The sequence below is a fragment of the Dryobates pubescens genome, chromosome 34 (assembly GCF_014839835.1).
Source record: "Dryobates pubescens isolate bDryPub1 chromosome 34, bDryPub1.pri, whole genome shotgun sequence".
Taxonomy (NCBI): Eukaryota; Metazoa; Chordata; class Aves; order Piciformes; family Picidae; genus Dryobates; species Dryobates pubescens.
Window position 1 is genome coordinate 81,921 of NC_071645.1, and position 17,694 is coordinate 99,614.

Below are 17,694 nucleotides of genomic sequence, written 5' to 3' on the forward strand. Positions count from 1 at the left end.
CTAGGAAAGGCTGCCCACAGGGCAGAAACCATCCTGGAGCTGGCCTTCCCTGTGGCACATTTGCTGTGGCCTCAATCCTGTTTCATGAGCATCCCCAACACTTATTTCACTCCTCAGGAAACTGAGGCCTGATAGCCACTGAACACCCAAATCCCACCAGATACCCTCCCTGGCTCCTCCTGGTTCTCATACCTGTAGAAATCCACCTGGCAGCTGTTCAGTTGTCACTCTGATGCAGCTAAATGGGTTGAACCTGACGTTTCCACCTCTCCCTTGAAAGATTGACTGCAGGCATCCTGTGCACAGAACCAGGCATGAGAATGGGGTGCCAGGGACAAGGGAAAAAGTGCAGCTAAGTAAACATGGAGTCGTGTCGGTGAGCGAGGACAGGGGACAAAAGCCAAGCAGGTCACCATTTCAGCAGCTCAGGTAGGTAGACATGCCCAAAGGAAGCAGTGGGACTCATTTGCTGCAGCAATAGGAACAGGAGATGCTGGTAGGACCAGCAGGGAATGCAGGGCTCGCGGCAATAATGTGGGCACACAAGTGCTGAATGCCCTCTGGCTCCGCTACTGCTCCATCTGCTCCTCCTGTGACACCTCCCCAGCCAGCCACAGCATCCTGATCCTCCCACCACAGCTCATGCCAGGAGGTCCTGCCATAGATTGAAAGATATTACTATCAGAAATTCCTTTCATGACACCAGCCACATCCTTTCCTGCCCATTCGATCTGTTTTAGTGCTGGTAAGAGCTCCAGTGGGTGACTGCTGAACTGAATGCACAACTATGCAAGAGCTTTCATTCAGGGAAGAAAGCTGTCTGCAGAGATGGCTTCTGCCTTGTGACTGAACACAGGGGACATAACCACATGACTTTGTGAGGCTGGAGGTGTACTTTCTGTCTTGCAGATAGTTACATGGCAATTTGTGGATTGTGAGAGAAAGGAAACCAACTGCCCCTCACTAAGGAGTAGAACTTGCTTGTGTAATTCTTGGGGGTTTTAGCAGGCTTCAGAAAGAACATATCAGAAAGACGAGGGCAAAGTGAAATGCTGTTTCTGTTCCACCTGCATCTATGGAGCTTTAGTGCAACCAGGTTTACCCTGAACCATAAGTGTCCAGCAGCTGCTCAGATCAGGGCTGTTTGATAACAATTTGGTCCCAAACGAGAGCAGCAGTTTTCACTGCCATTAATTATTGCAGTGCAAGCTGGCAAGCTGGTCAGCCCTGGCAGACTCCGGCAGCCTGCTGCTCCCTCGTGGATCTCACAGTGCAACAGTGCAGCACAGACACAGCACTGCTGCATTGTGGTTCTCTTGCTAGCTGAGCAGTGCTGTGGCATAAACTGAGCACCACATGTAACCAACTGTCACACGAGCATGACCCTAATCACGAGCACACTTTAAAATCTGGTCACCATTTACCTCACTTTTTAAACAAAGCCAGAATAATGTTGGTTCCCCTCCTGCAGCAGGAATGTTCTGCTAAACTCACTTCTGAAGTTCAACCCACTAACGAAGGGCACGTTTGCAGCCAGACCTCACTGTATCCAAGGGCCCTGGTAAAAAGACCAGTCGTTATGGAAGGGTTCACATTACATCAGTCCAACTCAGGCAGAGACCTCAACAGCTCATTCTCAAAGTGTGACTCGGGGAGAAAACTCTGCAAGCATTAAAGCTTTCACACAAAGAGCAGTCCACCATTTCCTGCAGTGCAGCTTCTTCAAAGCTGAAACCTGCAGGTAATGGTGACTGTAGCTGTCCAAGCACGTATGTGCAGCAGAGGAAAAGCAGCTTTCTGTAGCCTGCCGTTACCATCCCCCCAGCTGTGCTGGTGAACAAACCTATTGCAGACATTTTAAACTCCTCCCCAGCCCTAGCGAGAGCTGTGTTCCTATGCAAAGATGTCACTGGAGAAACAGTCAGAATGTAAAATCCTTGGTGTTCACAAGGTAAACAGAAACTCTGCAGGCAAAATGAGAGTACACAAATCACACATCTATTATTAGCTATAGTTTTTGGTACTGGTATGTTGGTAACTTTTAGAAAGTTTTGATGTGAGCTGTAATAAGCAAATAAAATAGCATCTTCTCAAGTGCTGTGCTCATAAGCAGCTACCTGCAGTCCTGTCACTTCTGCAAAGGAAGCACATCAGTGAACACTAAGTGGATGACGGCACCTGACAAATGTTTCTGCTTGCACTTGGAGACCACAGGGCTCATAAGACCACCCAGCTCAGACTTCCCCTCACTAGTGCCACAGAAAGCTCCAATGTGTGCAGAGTCAGTCCAGACCTAGATTAGCTCCATGCTTTACAGAGCAGCCCCCAGTGAGGGCAGCATCTCTTTCCCTGGTTTCACAGCCACTAAACCAAGTGGAAAGCCATCTTTGTACCCATGCTTGGCTTGGCCAGCCCCGAGAAAGGTTGGATCCCAGCTGGCAGACTCCCAAGAGCAGACATCGCTCTTCCTCCAGCTGACTGCAGCTAGCCTGCTGACTGGCAACAAGAACTTAAGAGAAACTCTCCTTTACTGCAGAGCATGCTGGGCTTTCCACTCAGTGAAATCCCCCACCTCTTCCCCAGGTTTGCATGGCCATCACTGGCCAGAGCCACCTCCCCCCCCCCCCCCCCCTTCCCCCCAAGACACTGCAGCACTCAGTCAGACATTTGAGCTGCCCTGTGTAGGCTTGCTTGGCCCCCAGCCCACTGCTACCAAGTGAGGCAGATGGGCTATGGCTGCCCTGGGCTGCTGGGAGGGGGAAGTGAGCTTGGAGGCAGCTCCCACAGGGCATGGGGAGGTGTCACACGGACAGGCTGTGTCACCACCATCCACGGCACACACTCTGCAACCCCCAGCCTTGGGCTGTGCTCTGCAGACAAGGCTGGAGCAGACAGCCCAAAGAAGGTGCTGGTCCCCTCTGAATGCAGCCTCAGAGGAGAAACACAAAGACCCCTACAACACTCTGCTCCAGACAGAGCTGGGGTATTTCAGCAGAGCATCCTGCTGCATGCAGGCAGTGCTCAGGGGGCCGTGGCGGGCAGTGGAGCATGCACCGACAGCCGGGGAACGCATGACCAAAGGCGTGCCTGGGAGCGCTGCAGAGAAGGGGTTCTCCCCACACCCGCACATCCCTCCTAGCTGCTCTAGTACCCCTGTTCCACTGTGACTCACAGTTTCATTTTCCACGTCAAGAAGACGACCTACTTCCTCACCTCATTCTCCTAGAGCCAGACAGATGCTCAAGCACTTGTGTCCCTATTGCTGCCTGCCTTGGCTTCCTGATTTTGAGCACAGATGGGTCTGGACATATGACATCACTGCCACTAAGGACAGTGAGCTCAGATCCTGGGCAGCATACCACATGCACCACCCCGGCTCTGTGCACAGGTGGCAGCAAGACCCCTCTCTCTCTCTCTCTCTGAACCCCCAGAACCGGCCTCTTGCCCTGCTGCTGTCACAGCAGGCTCCACGTTTGCTCCAGCATGCCACAAGCACACAGCAGCTATGGCACATAGGAGCTGCGCCACGAGAGGCCCAGGACAAGGAGGAAACTGTGGGACTCTAGGCACTAATGGACACCTTGGACAACGAGTCCCACTGCTCTAGGTCACCTATCTGCTTTGCAGCCCTGCTCAGGGACTCGAGGTGTCCAGGGCTGCCTTGCCTGGCCACCCACCAGCCCTGCCCATGAGCATCCACCTACCTGAGAGGACCATCCTGTGCCACGCCCCATGAGGGCAGCTCCCTGGTCCCGGCGCAGCTTCTGCAACCTGCTGCAGGGAGGACACACCCTGTCAGCAGGGGCGCACACACAACTCTGCACTAAGCACAGTGGGGGGCACCACTTCCAAGGAGCTCACAGCCATCTCATGAAGGGCAGGAGCTTCCACACATCAACTGCTTCAAAGTCACGGGAGGTGGAACAAGCAGCTCAGATGGCAGGCCACTCTCTCTGACCTGCGCCAGCCCAGGGACTTGAGTGGCTGGGAGCAGATGTGCCCAGAAACAGCCATAGAGGCAAGGACCAGCAGCAGGAGGCGGGGGTGGGATGTGTCCGTTTTGTGACTGTTACTTGTTTGCAGTGGCTAGAAAAGATCATCCACTTCAAGCCACAGGATGGGTTAGTGGGGCAATAGATGGGAAAGGACAGCCAGCACGGCCTGGACCTGGGCAAAAAAAATCCACAGCACAAGAACAAACTGCTGGTGGCTGAACGCAGGGGAGATAACCCTGTGGGGGGGCTGGTGGGTCTACTTCAGTGTCAACCAAGCAGCCCAGGAGGGCCAGATCATCCACCCTGCACAGACTGAAGCAGGCATTGAACAGCTGGCCCTGCTACAAGAGAGGCTGCCTGAATTTCACAGGGAGAAAACTGCAGCCAAGTCTCAGCACACCTTAGGCACAGACAACTTTTGTACCCTCAGAAGAGCTCCTTCCCTCTCAAACTGAGCCTCCCCCTTAGGTGAGGTTTTGTAATGGGGCTGACTGAGTCCCTCTGATCAGCCTCAAACCTGCTGCAGGCGATGCTGGCTGTGCTCCCAGGGGCTGGGCTGAGGACTAAAGACAGGCAAAGGGTCAGGTTTTGAAAGTTGTCTTTTTAATAAAAAGGCACCTATAAAACAGGTCAATACATTACAGGCAGCACAGATACCCAAAAACAAGCCTAAAAATTGTTTCAAATAAAAACCAATAAGATGTCTTCACATATTGTATTTATATATTTATATTTATATATATATATTTATATAATGGTACAAAATGACTGGGGAAGTTTCTCCATGGGATGACAGCATAGGTCAGTCACCATTACCTCAAGGTGAAAGCTAATTCTGGTTGAATGATTTATCTGACACACTGAAAGATGCAGCTTCCCAGCATTCACTTGTTTTGGAGCTGGAAAAACACGGTGAAGTCATGGCTAAAACACAGGCAAACCTTTCACTGGGTTAGGGGAGTCAGAACACAGAACTCAAGCTGAGAAGCTGAGCAACAAACTACAAAACACGAGACAAGACGCAGCTCACGGCAAAGCCTTCCCAGGTCTAACAAGGACTGGCTGCTGCTAAGCCTCCAGAGAAGCTGCTGCCATATTGCTGCTCATGGGTGTGGCTGGGAGCGGTGCCCAGGGCAGAGGGGTGGCAGGGAGCACCGCTCCTCTCCATTGTTCAGCCATTGCGGTGATAGGGCTACGGCTGGCTCCAGGGCAGGGGCATTTTGTGGAAAAGCACTGACTGCTCCTCCAAAGTCCCCAGCTCTGAACTGGCTTCAGGATTTCCCTTTCGTATCTAAGGCTGCCAATCAAAAGGCTTTGCTTTGTACTCCTTTGTCACCAAAGAACAGGGCTTCCTCCCTGTGAGCGGGCAGTGCTGACCTGCCCAGCGCTGCACAGTGGAGCACAGCAGCCCGCAGGTTCTGGCTGACACAGGGCCAATGGGCTGCCAAAGAGTGAGGACCACAAGCCTCAGGCAGCTTCTCAGTTGGGCTGGATGAAAGGGACAGCAGGGAAGGTATGGACACGTGGAGATCTTGAGCAGGCTTAAAGCAACAGCTGTCTATAGACAAACAAAAAACCATTCCAGACAGAAAATATTATGGCTTCAAATCAATTGATACTAGCTGGTGGGTGATGAGCATGCTTTGGGGGCTGGCATCAGTATTTGGATGTTTACAAGAAACTACCAGAAGCCAACACCCTGAAGTGCAGCCAAGAGAAGCCACAGCCTTTCAGGTACATCAAGCTTAGAGAGAGCTACATCTGTTTGAGCCACATCCTCCCATGTGAAACATGCACTCTGAAAGGTTGGAGGATCCAACCAGCTAACACATCAGGTCACGGCACACTTCATTAGCCTGGGCTGAAGAGTATCCTTTTGCTCAAACAGCCAAGACAGGGATGAGCACTTCCAGTGATCATTCCCATCCTGCCATCTCCCCAAAATGTGTGGGGTACACAACAAAGCTACACGAAGCAGAAGACCAGGGCAAAATCCTTCCTCAGATTCAGACTCACGCTTCCCACCAGGACTGCTCTCTAGTGTCCTTCCTAACTCAGCTTTGTGCCTCCATCTTAGAATCACAGAATCATTAAGGTTGGAAAAGACATTTAAGATCATTGAGTCCAAACATAACAGCCACTACACTGAAGTTTCAGTACCCACCAGCCTTTCCAAACAGCCTGCAATGTGATAAAAAGCATTGCTGTTTACTCATTACTTGACAGTCTCCCTTCCTGAAAGCCCCCTCCTACCTGCAGTACCAAGCAGGGAAAGGTGAACTCAGTTGCAAGAGAGGTAGTGTGCAAAGTCTGGCTGCAGAGAGATATTCCTCCAACTAGTGCTCTTTGGCAATCACATGTTCCAAGTTCACAGCTAGATACCCATAGGGTACACCATGCTCTAAACAGTCTCCACAGAGGTCCAGAGTGCGTGCAGAAGTGTACCCTGTGTGCCACCCCACAGCCCCCTCTGTGAACAAATACAGGAAAGACCGTAAGTGCCACGCGCAGGAAGACCTTACGTAGTGGAGGATGGAGCAGGTGGAGCACATCCAGAAGAGCTGGTATTGTTTGACTGGCACACTTGCACCAGCCTAGGAATGAGGGGCTACAACACAACCGTGGCCTCTTCTGTCCGAAGCATAGGATGGCTGCACTGCTGACACGTTACAGGACGACTCTCACACAGAGGCAGAATATTGCACGCAGGGACAGGTCTTCAATGGCTGGACCTCTGTTGTGCAATAGGGAAGGGCTGCCACCAGTAGCTCAGAGAAAGATGAAGACTGACTGTGAAACTCTAAAGGAGGAGGCCTAACAAAGCATAAGGAAAACCTGGGAGAACATTCAAGGGCAGAGGCAGAGGAGGTGCAGCAGAGGAGGTGCAGCACAGTGGCTGAGGACGATGGATGGATGGATAAAGAGCTGGTGCAGGAAGGCTACAGAAGAGCAGGATTCCCAGATCACCTCTCCTGGAAGCACAAGAATGCATCACCCATCTGTTCCTACATACCAAATGACCCTGCCTATAAGGAACACAGCCTGAAAGGAAGAGGAGGGACTAGAGATGACAGAGCTGGTTGAGACCTTCAGGTACAGCACATTATCATCTGCAAAGCCTAGGTCCCCGCTGCTGCTCCAGCCAAAGGGCTGGCATCCTTCCCATCCCAGAGATGGCAGTTTTGCCACAGAACAGTGAGAACTGTATCCTGTGAAGCTGTGGCCTCTGCTCCACTGGATGAGGACTGACAGCTTCAGCAGTGCTTCATGAGGCCATAGCTCTGATCTCCTGGGCAGTCCTCGGTGGTTGGTTGTGTACTCAGCACAGCCTCTACAGGGGCCCAAGATCTGCGTGAAGCGACACAGCCTGCACACGCAAGCTGCTCAGACACAGGAACAGCACAGCTCTGACACTCACTCCACAGTGGGATCTCTCCATGCCCTGTGCACCCTGGGGGATCCTCCTGCCTCCCCCAGTGCAAGCTTTCAATCCTTGTACATTGTTGCCTTCAGCATGGTTTTTGTTTCCGATTTTTTTCTTTAAAAAAACCATGGTTTGAGGCTTCTATTAAAACACAGAAATACAGAACAATTAAAAAACCAGCACAAGTTTTTGCCTTACCCAGCGACCTATTTACAGCTAGTTCCAAAAACCCTCTTGCACATTTTGGTGGCTTAAAAATAATAATAATTAAAAAAAAAAATAAAAAAGAAAAAGAGAGAGCGAGGGGGGAAAGGGAAAGGAAAAACACTTCACAGAGGAAACCACAAATGAAAGCTTTACAAACTGCCACAGGGTTTGGATGTCCCTGGTCACCACGCAGGGTTCAAAGTAACAGCCCCACTCCCAGCCCCTCCACCCTCCCCTTCTCCAAAAAAGAATGCAGAAAGAAACCCAATTCACATCAAGTTTACTGCACATCTGTTTTTCTGTGTAGAGGTGAATCCGATATGAAAAGCATCCCATGTGGTGTCCTCCACCTGCATTGGCCCCCAACCCTCCCCCGAAGAAAGGTTTAAAAACATTTGTACAGGCAGCCCTGTCCGCTCCCGCCCCCGAGCACCAGCTGGGGTCAGAAGGGCAGGTTTGCCATGTTCCCAGGCCCGGGGATGTAACTCATCTGGCTGTCCAGGGAGACACTCCTCTGCCTCATCTGGTGTGTGACCATGAGGTTCTGCTGAGGCGGGGGCCCCATGAGAGAGCCCTGAGGTGACATCATGTGTCCTGTCTGCGCATACATCTCCCCCGACACTGACATGCTCCTCTGCTTGGCCTGCATCAGCATGAAATTCTGCTGGGCCATCAGGCTCTGCTGTGGAGACATCATGCCCTGGTGCATGCTGTTGCCCATCATGCCTTGCTGGGGCGGTATGCCTGTCCTGCCCAGCATGGGCACTTGTCCAGGATGGCACATAGGCATAGTGAGTCCCCTCTGCACACCCTGCTGCCCAGGGAGGCTGGGGGCATTCATACCTGGCCGCACTGGGGGCTGGTCAGCCATCATGTTCTGCAGGTTCATGAGGTGGAGGTTGGAAGGCTGTGATTTGGGTGCTTGGTTGTCACTCTTGGGGAAATACTGCAAGGTGCTGCTTGGCTTCTCCGATGGGATGATCCTGGACAGGTCAAACTCGGGGATGCCCGTGGGCGTGGGGCGGATGACCTCGCTGAGCTCGGGGTCGTTCAACACCGATGCCACCCCTGGAAGCACAGGTGGGTAGGGCTCACTGATCCGAGGTGGGATGTTCTTGCCCATCATGTGCTGCTGAGGGGGCATCTGGCCAGGCTGCTGCGAGGGAAGGTCCTCAGGCGGTAAGGGCATCCCTGGTGGGTAATGCTGCTGCATGCCAGGGCCACCTCCCCCACCGGGGGCTATGGGCATGCCTCCGGCAGGAGACGACATGGGGTTGTGAGGCTGCTGCATGCGGGGGAACACCAGCTGGTTGGAAGGAATCATCTGTGAGCTGTTGGGCACGGGGCCACACTGCTGGTTCAAGCCGTCCTGGGGCCCTGGGGGCAGCATCATGGGGTTCTGGGTGGGCACACCTGCCCCTGGTGCACTCGGGTGCATAGGAATGTTGGAGCCCAGAGGGTTTGGGGAGGACATCATGGAAGTGGGTGGTGGTTCATGAGAAAGGGGTTGCTGACCAGGCAGGTTCATTCCCATGGGGCTCTGAGAGGACCCTGGCCCCACAGAGTTCAAGTGCAGTTGATTCGGCTGATTCCCTGCCACACCTAAGGTGAAGAAAAAGAGAGAAGAGTTAACTCTGCCCACAGACCTCTCTGGGCTGCAAAACCCACACCTTGGAAACCTGCTGAGCTCTCCCACTCAGAAAACCCTGAGCATGGAATGTGATGCTCAGTAAACAGTCGCGAGATGGGCTTGCAAAACACCAACATCAGGAAAAAACGGTGCCAGACTCCAACTCCCCGAGCCCACAAGCAGCAGAGTGCTATTCCAGCTTCATTCAGTCCCATGCTGGATTTAGAACTCCTTATGGCCCACTGATTAGAGAGCCCCATTCGGCTCTCCCCATTGGGAACGTCCTACAATGTCATCTGGGCAGGGTCTGGAAGGTACCAAGGAGAGACCCTTCACCACTGCCTGGTCAGCCACCTGGCAAGCTCCTGTGACCACAGAACCCTGGGCAGCAAGAAGGCAAAAAGCAAAAGAGTCAGAAGCCTGACAGGTGCTGTCCAGGAGGGAGGACTGCTCCATTGGTACAGCAGAGCCATCAGTGCCTGCAGAGGCCTTTGGGCTAGGGGCAGACAATTCACTTGCATGTCTGAGGTCAACCTAAATGACTACTCAGCAGTGAAAGGGTTAAAAAGTTTATTTCCATTTCAAAAACTGCCAAAAATATTTTCCACACAGCTTTAAACACCTAAATGAAGCAGCACAGCATGCTGGAATTCCCCTTTGCCAAGTGACGAAAGACACTTATTTGCCTATCTGTCCCCAGCAGTGCCACCAGCTAATAGAGCGTAGCTGTCTGTCGCCTGCTGAAATCAGAACCATGCTATGACATTACCTTGCCTATGCAGGCACCTTGGCTCCACTCAAAATACCACTTCCCCAAACCATGTTCAGAGCACCCCTGCCTCACTGCACAAGAACACAAGGGCTCCAAGCAGCAAGCAAACCTTTTCCTCTAAATCCTGAGCCTGAGACAACACTAAGAACTATGAAAATTCTGGGCCAATGTGTCCACTCAGAGTAAAGGTAGATATGAGAACTTCCAGACCTTGTGGAAGAAGGGAGCCCCAAGGCCAGGCTGGCTCACATCCTTCTAGACAGCACACCCAAGGCAACATGTGATGGGCAGCCCAGGCACAGGGCAGAAAAGTGAGCAGACTGTTGGACATAGTAGTCTGTGGGAGAACACAGCTTCTGCTGCCTCCTCCACCTGGTGCCTCAGGCCTGGGGACAGCTCTGAGACAGTCTGACTCCTTGTTGCAAGGCCAGCCCAAGAAGTACACACCTGACATGCTTCCAGGGGGGAGCAGAGGCCTGTCTGGCAACAGCTCATCATCAGAAGTGGCAATGGTTTTGATGGCATTGTGGTAAAGTGGTGTGGAGCTGGGCATAGCATACTTGGACATCTGGGACATCATCAGTGAGAGGGGGTTCTGGGAGGGGGATGGATCTGGAGAGGAAGTAAAAGGCATGTTGGGATTCATGGCGCTAGAGGTGTTACTGGCTGGTGCAGAGGAGCTGTTCCGAGGCCCAGAGGAGAGAGAACCTGCAAGCAAGACAGAGACCATCTTAGCATTACCTGCACACCACAGCTTGCTCCCATCAGACAGTGACCTTGTCCCCTACTCCTGATGGCAGTGACTAGAGGAGGCTGCAAACTGCAGAGCTGGCACAACCCAACACCATCCAAACTCCGAGGAGGCTCTTGCCAAGACCCCTACTCCCTGACTGCCCAGCACAGGCACAGCTTTTGTTGCCTGTATCACAGAGTCTGAGCTGGGGCTGAAGTAAAAGCTGCTCTGTTCACCCTCCACCTACCTGAAAAGGAATCCTGGGAAAAAAAAAAACCCACTTGCTCCATGAGACAGAAGGGCAAGCACAGGAGCAAGTGTCTCCCCACTCCTGTGAGAGCAGGTGGGCTGCAGAGAAACTGCGTCCACACGCCCACCCGAACCAAGCACATGCTCTCACACAAGGTACCTGGCGTACCCTGATCCAGTCCTCCCATGGAAGTAGAGGAGCTCATGCTGAGAGTCTGCTTGCTATGGTTGACTCCTGGGCTGGACATGGTAGCTTTGGGAGATGGCACCCAACCAGGGGAAGGAACAGTCATAGAAGGGGACTTCAGGCGGCTTGGTGAGCCAGTTGGAGACCGGACATTCAGCGAGGAGCTCATCACTTGGGGGGACTTGAGGGGTCCAGACTGGTTTGAAGGTGGCATGCTGACCATCTGCGAGGGAGTCTGTGGGGATTTGAGGTTGGCAGAGGGAGAGGTGACCAGTGGCGAGTGCACCTGGCTGAGGGTGGGAGACTTGAGGTGACCCATGCTAGGGGAGTTCATCTGGCTGATGTTGATGGTGAGGTCAGAGGGCCGGCGACCCAGTCCCCGAGAAGGTGCTGGGTGCATGTTGGCCTGCGTGGGAGCAGGATTGGAGGCTGGAGGCAGAGGGATGTGGCTGAGCCTGGTGGTGCCACCGATGCTGCCAACGGGCATGGTGTTCTGCTCAGGGCTGAACATGTCTGAGCCACTACCCATCTCCTGGGGCATGTTGGGATATGGCCCTTGCCCACTCGAGAAGCCTTGCTGTCCTTGGTTGGGGAACTGGGAGGGAATTACCATTTTCTGGGGTCCCCCCAGCATTGCACTGCCATTGCCATTCTGAGCCCTTGCCCTGGCCAGCTCCTCGGGGCTCATGCCTTGGTGGGCCATCATATCAGGGCCCCTCATCTTCTGCGACATCATCATCTGCTGTTGTGGGGTCATCTGGACGTTAAGGTTCATGTTCATGTTCATGTTGACATTCATATTCATGTTGAGGTTGCCAGGGCCCATGGGTGCGTCCATGTCCCGAAGACCTGACTGACTCATCGGGGGGCTCAGCATTCCCCGAGTGCCTGCAAAGTCCATTCCCAGTGGGGCACTGCTCAGACTGTCACCCGTTATCTGCCCAGCAAACATGGATGGGTCCATCTGCCTGTGAGCCTGTATCATCCTCTCCATTTCCATGCCCTGGCTCATCGAGGTGCCGGACATCCCCATGGGCCTCTGCATCGCCACCGGGCGTTTCTCCATCAGCTGATGCCGCAGGATCTCCTCTCTGGCACGGGGATTCATGAACCTTTCGGGGTCCCCTTGCCCTGATGGATAGGGCAAGGTGCCTTGTGGAAAGTTCCCAGGGCCTCCCATAGGAGGCATATCATCGCTCCATCCCATGCTGGGCCTGACTGGCCTCTGCATGGCGTTCATGGGGCCAAGAGCATCCAAGGACATGCTCTGCATGGGCCCTCCAAAGCCAGAGACTCTCTGCATTTGATTCCCAGGGAAACGTGGCCCTGGGAAGGGTGGCCCTCCACGCAGCTGCATAGGGTCTTGCACATCTATGGGTCCTCGCAGCTGGTTGCCCATCCCTGGTGGCCACTGCTCTCCAGGCTTGCTGTGGTAGGGTGGCGGGGGCCCACGCATCATCATGCTCCCCATTGACTGTGGGATCATGATCTCCTGCATAGACCGTCCATGGATGCTGATCTGCTCCTCTTTCCGCCGCTTTTCCTCATAGTACTCTTCCTGCAGCTTCCTCCAGGCCACTTGCTCTGGTGTCAGGCTGTCTTGGTTCAGCCGCTGCATCATCATGTTCATCTGCTGCCCCATGTCAGCACCTGGGTGGTGTGGCACCTCGTGTTCCAGGCTGGGCCCACCAAGGCTCTGGGTCTGGGAGATCATGGACTGCAGAGGCTCTTCATACTTCTTCATGCTGGGAGGGGGCACGGGGGGCTGGGCAGGCGCAGCCTGTGGCTGAGGGGCAGTCGCACCCTCTCCTGTGTTCTGGCTGGACTTTATGAAGGACTCAGCCTCCCCGCTGCGCAGCAGCAGACGCTCAATGTCCCGCAGGGTCTGCAAAGAGCGCTCCCGGTGCTCCAGCTGCTCCTTTGAGAGCCCTTCAGAGTTCATGGGGTTCCTGGGGCCCAGGCCTGCCTGCCCATTCCCTGGCATCCCTGGGCCTGGGCCTTCCCCAAGGAGGCTGGAGCTAGATGTGGTGGAGGAGTCCACTTGCCCAGGCTGCATGGTGTTAGCAGATGCGGTGGGTGTGTTTGGGTGGTTGCTTCCGGGCTGGTTGCTGTTATTGTTGTTCCCCAAAGAATTGGGAGTCAGATCTCTTCGGACATCTTCACTTGTCCCTTCCTGGGGGATGCTGCTGGGTGCAGGCAAAGCTGTTTGACCAATGGGCTGAGGTGGGGGCGGAGGCTGCGGTGGAGGAGGCTGCGGCTGACTTGCCTGAGGTGCCGGTGGCTGGGACTGTGGAGTGTTGGCAGCAGGAGGGTTAATCGGAAGTGGCTCAGCAATCCCCAGCACTTTAGGAGCTGGTGCCTTGCAGAGAAAAGAGAAATAAAGTTGAGCAGGAAAAGGTCTGGGCAGGGATCCCTGCCTGCACCCTGCAGGAGAGCTCTCTGCCTCCCATACACCTCGTGAAGCAGTTTGCTCTCATTCCCTGAAGGGAAGACACAGGCCCTGAATAACATGCAATCAGGTACTCTGCCCATACAGCTGTGGGGCCACAGGCCCATGCCCCATCCCAATCTTTTTACATCTGGCAGCATCAAGGATTCACTCCAAAGAGGCTCCATGCCAAAGCAGCTTCCCACACCACTGAAAAGGCATCCTGACAACCCCTTTCTCCACATCTGAGCCAGGAGCTGGGGGAGAACAGCTGTGTTGGAAGGGAAGGGTCAACAGCATGTGCCAACAGGAGCCATTGGTTCATGGCTGGTATACCTGGTCTAGCTTTGCCCGTGGGACATTCTGCTGATGGTAGGCCAGAATGGAGTCCGCTCGGCCCTGAAGGACAGCTTCTGCAGCTCTGAGGAGAGAGCACAAACTGCTTGAGAAAAGGCACTGTGCCCCATCCAACGCATCCCAGGCCCTAGGTGCCACCTCCACTCTTCCATCCTGTAGGAAGAGGGAAGTCTCTGGAGGATCACCAAGAAGGGGGGGCATTCAGAATCCTCCCACATGTCCTGCACGTGTCCCAGTGAGATCCTCCAACTGATGCCCAGGGATTTCCTTCTTCCCATGTGCTGCAATGGGCAGTTGGCTCTGCCTTGTGCAGGCTGCCCCATGGTGGCTGTCACAAACATGCTCTGGACTTCACCACAACAAACCTGCGGTATAGCAGAGCTCTAAAACTAAACAGCCTTCCTAAGGCTCCATGGCCAGGACAGCACAGAGCAAAAGGGACAAATCAAGCAGAGCACACTAGGTGCGCTCCCCATGTCACCCAGCCCCTTAGTCACTTCTGAATCAGACCATAGCAAAGCAGTCCATGCAGGATGCTGACCAGATGTACCCTACAGCATATGAATCAGTAGGCAGCGCTGGGCAGTGCTGGGCGGGAGCGCACACTGAAGACAAAGTTTGCCCATCAGCAGTAGCTGCCGGCAGACTTCCTGAACTCCAGGGAGACCCAGCTCTGTGGCCAAAGAGACACTTGTCTGCCCTACAGCAGCAGAGGGACAGGGTTCACTGCTTACGTGTTAGCAAGGTGCGTTGTAAAGACGTAAACGAACTGTGAGGGCTGCTTTCCTGTCCCACTGCCTCCGCCTCCTGCAGCATCTGAGCGCAGGCCGGGGGCAGCACCATGGGGCACGCTGGAAGTGCTTGTCTCAGTCAGGTTCGGCAGCGGGTTGGACCCTGGGCCAAGCTGTGGGGCCGTGGACATCGCAGGATCTGGTACATTACAGTCTGCAGGAGCACAGGGACAAGTTGCTGAGCCTAGTGCAGGGGAGACCCGCGGGCAGGGACAGGCGAGAGGGAGGACGCCGGGGCAGGGACCCGCGGGGCAGCATGGCCGGGAACGGCTCCGGGGTGGAGGAAGCACAGCTGCCCGTGCGGGGCAGCGGCAGGGGGCAGCACCCGCCCGGCCGTCCCCGCCGCAAAGGGGCCGCTGCTGTCCTCCTGTCCCTGCCTCTGAGACTGACACTCCGGGAGCGGGCCATGCGAGGGTGCTGTCCACTGGAGCGGCGGCTTGAGTCGTTACACACTACTCCTAATTAATAAGCATTGCAATTACCGGGAGCACGCAGTACCTCCCTCCTGCCGAGCCCCAGACACACCACAGCCCCGCACCGAAGCAGGTTTGCTGTTCTCTTCCCAGCAGCATCTCACAACAGACCTTCCAGTGGACCTAATCAACACCAGCGCCAGTAGCACAGGAGGAGGAGACATCGCCAGAACGCTGATGGGAACTGCCATGCCTGGCCCCCAGACAGTCCCACCTTGACCTGCTCTAATTAGGTGGATTTCAGAGCAGGAAGAGATGGTAAGGTGGCACTGTCCCTTCCCCAGAGGGCTGGGGACTGTGGATAGAAGCACAAGGGAACATCCTGGAGAGCACAGCTACAGCACACCGCCAGGCACAAAGGCCACCTGGTACTTGTTTTTAATATGCTTCCATGTTCTCCATCAGCTGCAGCCCCTGGGCCCCACAGGACCAGGCCTTGTCCTCTCAGATGTTCTCCCCATAACAATTTGAAACTGAATTCTAGATACTAAAAAGTCAAAGAGTTTTAATGCTTTTGAAAAACAAGATGAGAGAGACAGTTTGTCATCCCAAACCAGCTAAGCCCTACCTGAACCCCTCGCAAGAGCCTGAGAGCCTCTTTAGATTCAGCTGCCTTAAAAGTACAACCACAGAGAACCAAGTGGATGGCCTGGAATGGACTCAGATGCTGCAATAAGGGCAGTGTATGTCCCATGGACAGGGCAGGCGTGCTTCACCAGAGTTACACCAGGCATTCTTCCAAGATGGCAGTTCTGCTGCTAGTGTGGCCAGAGCAACATACAGTAGGGACATTTCACCCTCAACACCTTCTCCTCCAGCATCTTGGTAGCAGCTCCACAAAACAGATCCTATGCCTCACTGCATGGCTGCAAACATTCTCCCAGCACAAGCAGCACCAACTGAAGGGGTCCACCACGCCACATGCCCAGCTAAGGCAGCACACAGAGGCAAAGCTGCGAGCGCCGATGCCATCTGCCCTGCTGCGCAACAGGAAGGATCTAGCTGGATTCAAGCTCCTGAGCTAGTAAGGAGACAGACACTCACTGTGTGCACTGCTGATGGGCTTGTCGTCCTCCTCGCTGTCTGGTCCAGAGCACCATTCGTCCCCACTGTATGGCTGCTTCCTTTCCAGCACGCACCGCCTCTTGCTGCGGGGAGCCACCTCACCTGCCAAGGGAAAGAGCCATCACAGGAACTGAAGAGACCTGGCAGGGGCTGGGAAGGCTGAAGCCCAGCCCGGCTGTGTGCTGCACACTAGCACTGCCAACCTGGCCCAGGATGCATTGCCCTAAAGTGACATCTGCCTGGCCCTGGTGAAGATCCTGAAGCATCTGCTCAGTCTTGGCTCTTCATCTTTGCAGTCAGACATGGTGAGACTCCTCTGTGAGAGCTAGTGGTTCAGAACGGGATGTATTGCTTACTGTCTGAAAGGAGTCTGCAAACACAGGGCATACCCAACTGCTGTTCCAAACCAGAGAGTTTTGGGCATTAACGCTGAATTTAAGGGGCCTTTGATTTAGCCATTAAAACCTGAAAATGGAATGGGAGGACACATTCACATCCTCTGTAGGACTCTGCCCTTCGCAGACATCAGTCAGACAGGGGTCTTTACGCCCTCTGTGAACTCAGATTCTCCCTCTGCCTCTGTTTCTCAGATGGGGTTGATGCAGCTCAAAGAGAAAGTGGCTTGGGGAAAGGAATTAGGCACGGGATGGATAACTTTCAGACTTGTGCTTTAACACGACACTGCCTGGTCTCCCTTTGTCACCCCCTCCCCTGGTTGCCAGCCACACTCACATGCTCTAGCAGGGCAGTGTATTGGGGCTTTCTTACCAAGCCACTTTAATAATTTTCTCCTGGAAGTCTGGGCTGCAAGATAGTGTTTGGGTAACGACCAGTGGCATACAGTAGCCCCCCAAAGCAATGGGGAGAAAGCTTGCCCAGGGGCAGGAGGTCTGTTCAGGTACATTATACTTTCTTCCAAGGTATGGTTCTGGCCTAAGCCAGAGGCCAACACAGGTGACACAGTTTTGGCTGTGAAACCAAATGGTATGGGGCAGAGCCAGAAGAACAGCTCTGTGTTTGGGGACCAGGTGTGAATCTGGGTTGGAAACAGGAGCACCACAAGGACTTCTCCTCTGACATAAACACCTGCAAGATGCTAAAGCATCCCATGCAGCCAGTGAGCACAGAATTCAGTGGAAGACAAGAGACTAGGGGGAAGGCTGGTGAGGAGAGGGAAGCCAGAGGGTTTGAAAGCACTGATTCAGTCCTTTTCCAGAAGCCACATGCTGCAGCACAGGAGTCATCTTATGAAATCACAGAACTGTTCAGCCGGTGACCCTCAGAGCACCTCCTTGCTAGCCACAACCAAGTCATCAGGCAGCTGCAAGAACACCACAAAGGTAGCTCTTTGCCAACAGCAAGGAGAAAGAAAATGACTCCACT

The 17,694-nt window shown here is 54.1% G+C and overlaps 1 protein-coding gene across 4 annotated transcripts in view; it reads right to left on the reverse strand.

The window, feature by feature from the left end:
• Window positions 1–6,874: 6,874 nt before the first annotated feature.
• The window catches only part of BCL9L (BCL9 like), a 64,576-nt gene continuing 53,756 nt past the window's right edge, over window positions 6,875–17,694 (reverse strand). For 2 of the 4 annotated variants that reach the window (XM_054175978.1, XM_054175980.1), the window contains exons 3-8: window positions 16,291–16,413; window positions 14,717–14,927; window positions 13,962–14,046; window positions 11,180–13,556; window positions 10,476–10,736; window positions 6,875–9,228 (exon numbers count right to left, since the gene is read on the reverse strand). In XM_054175978.1, coding sequence (XP_054031953.1) covers window positions 8,069–9,228; window positions 10,476–10,736; window positions 11,180–13,556; window positions 13,962–14,046; window positions 14,717–14,927; window positions 16,291–16,413 — 4,217 coding nt within the window. In that variant the 3' untranslated portion in view covers window positions 6,875–8,068. Of the gene's footprint in view, window positions 9,229–10,475; window positions 10,737–11,170; window positions 13,557–13,961; window positions 14,047–14,716; window positions 14,928–16,290; window positions 16,414–17,694 lie in introns of all 4 variants that reach the window. The other 2 variants (XM_054175977.1, XM_054175979.1) reach the window with 1 other exon arrangement.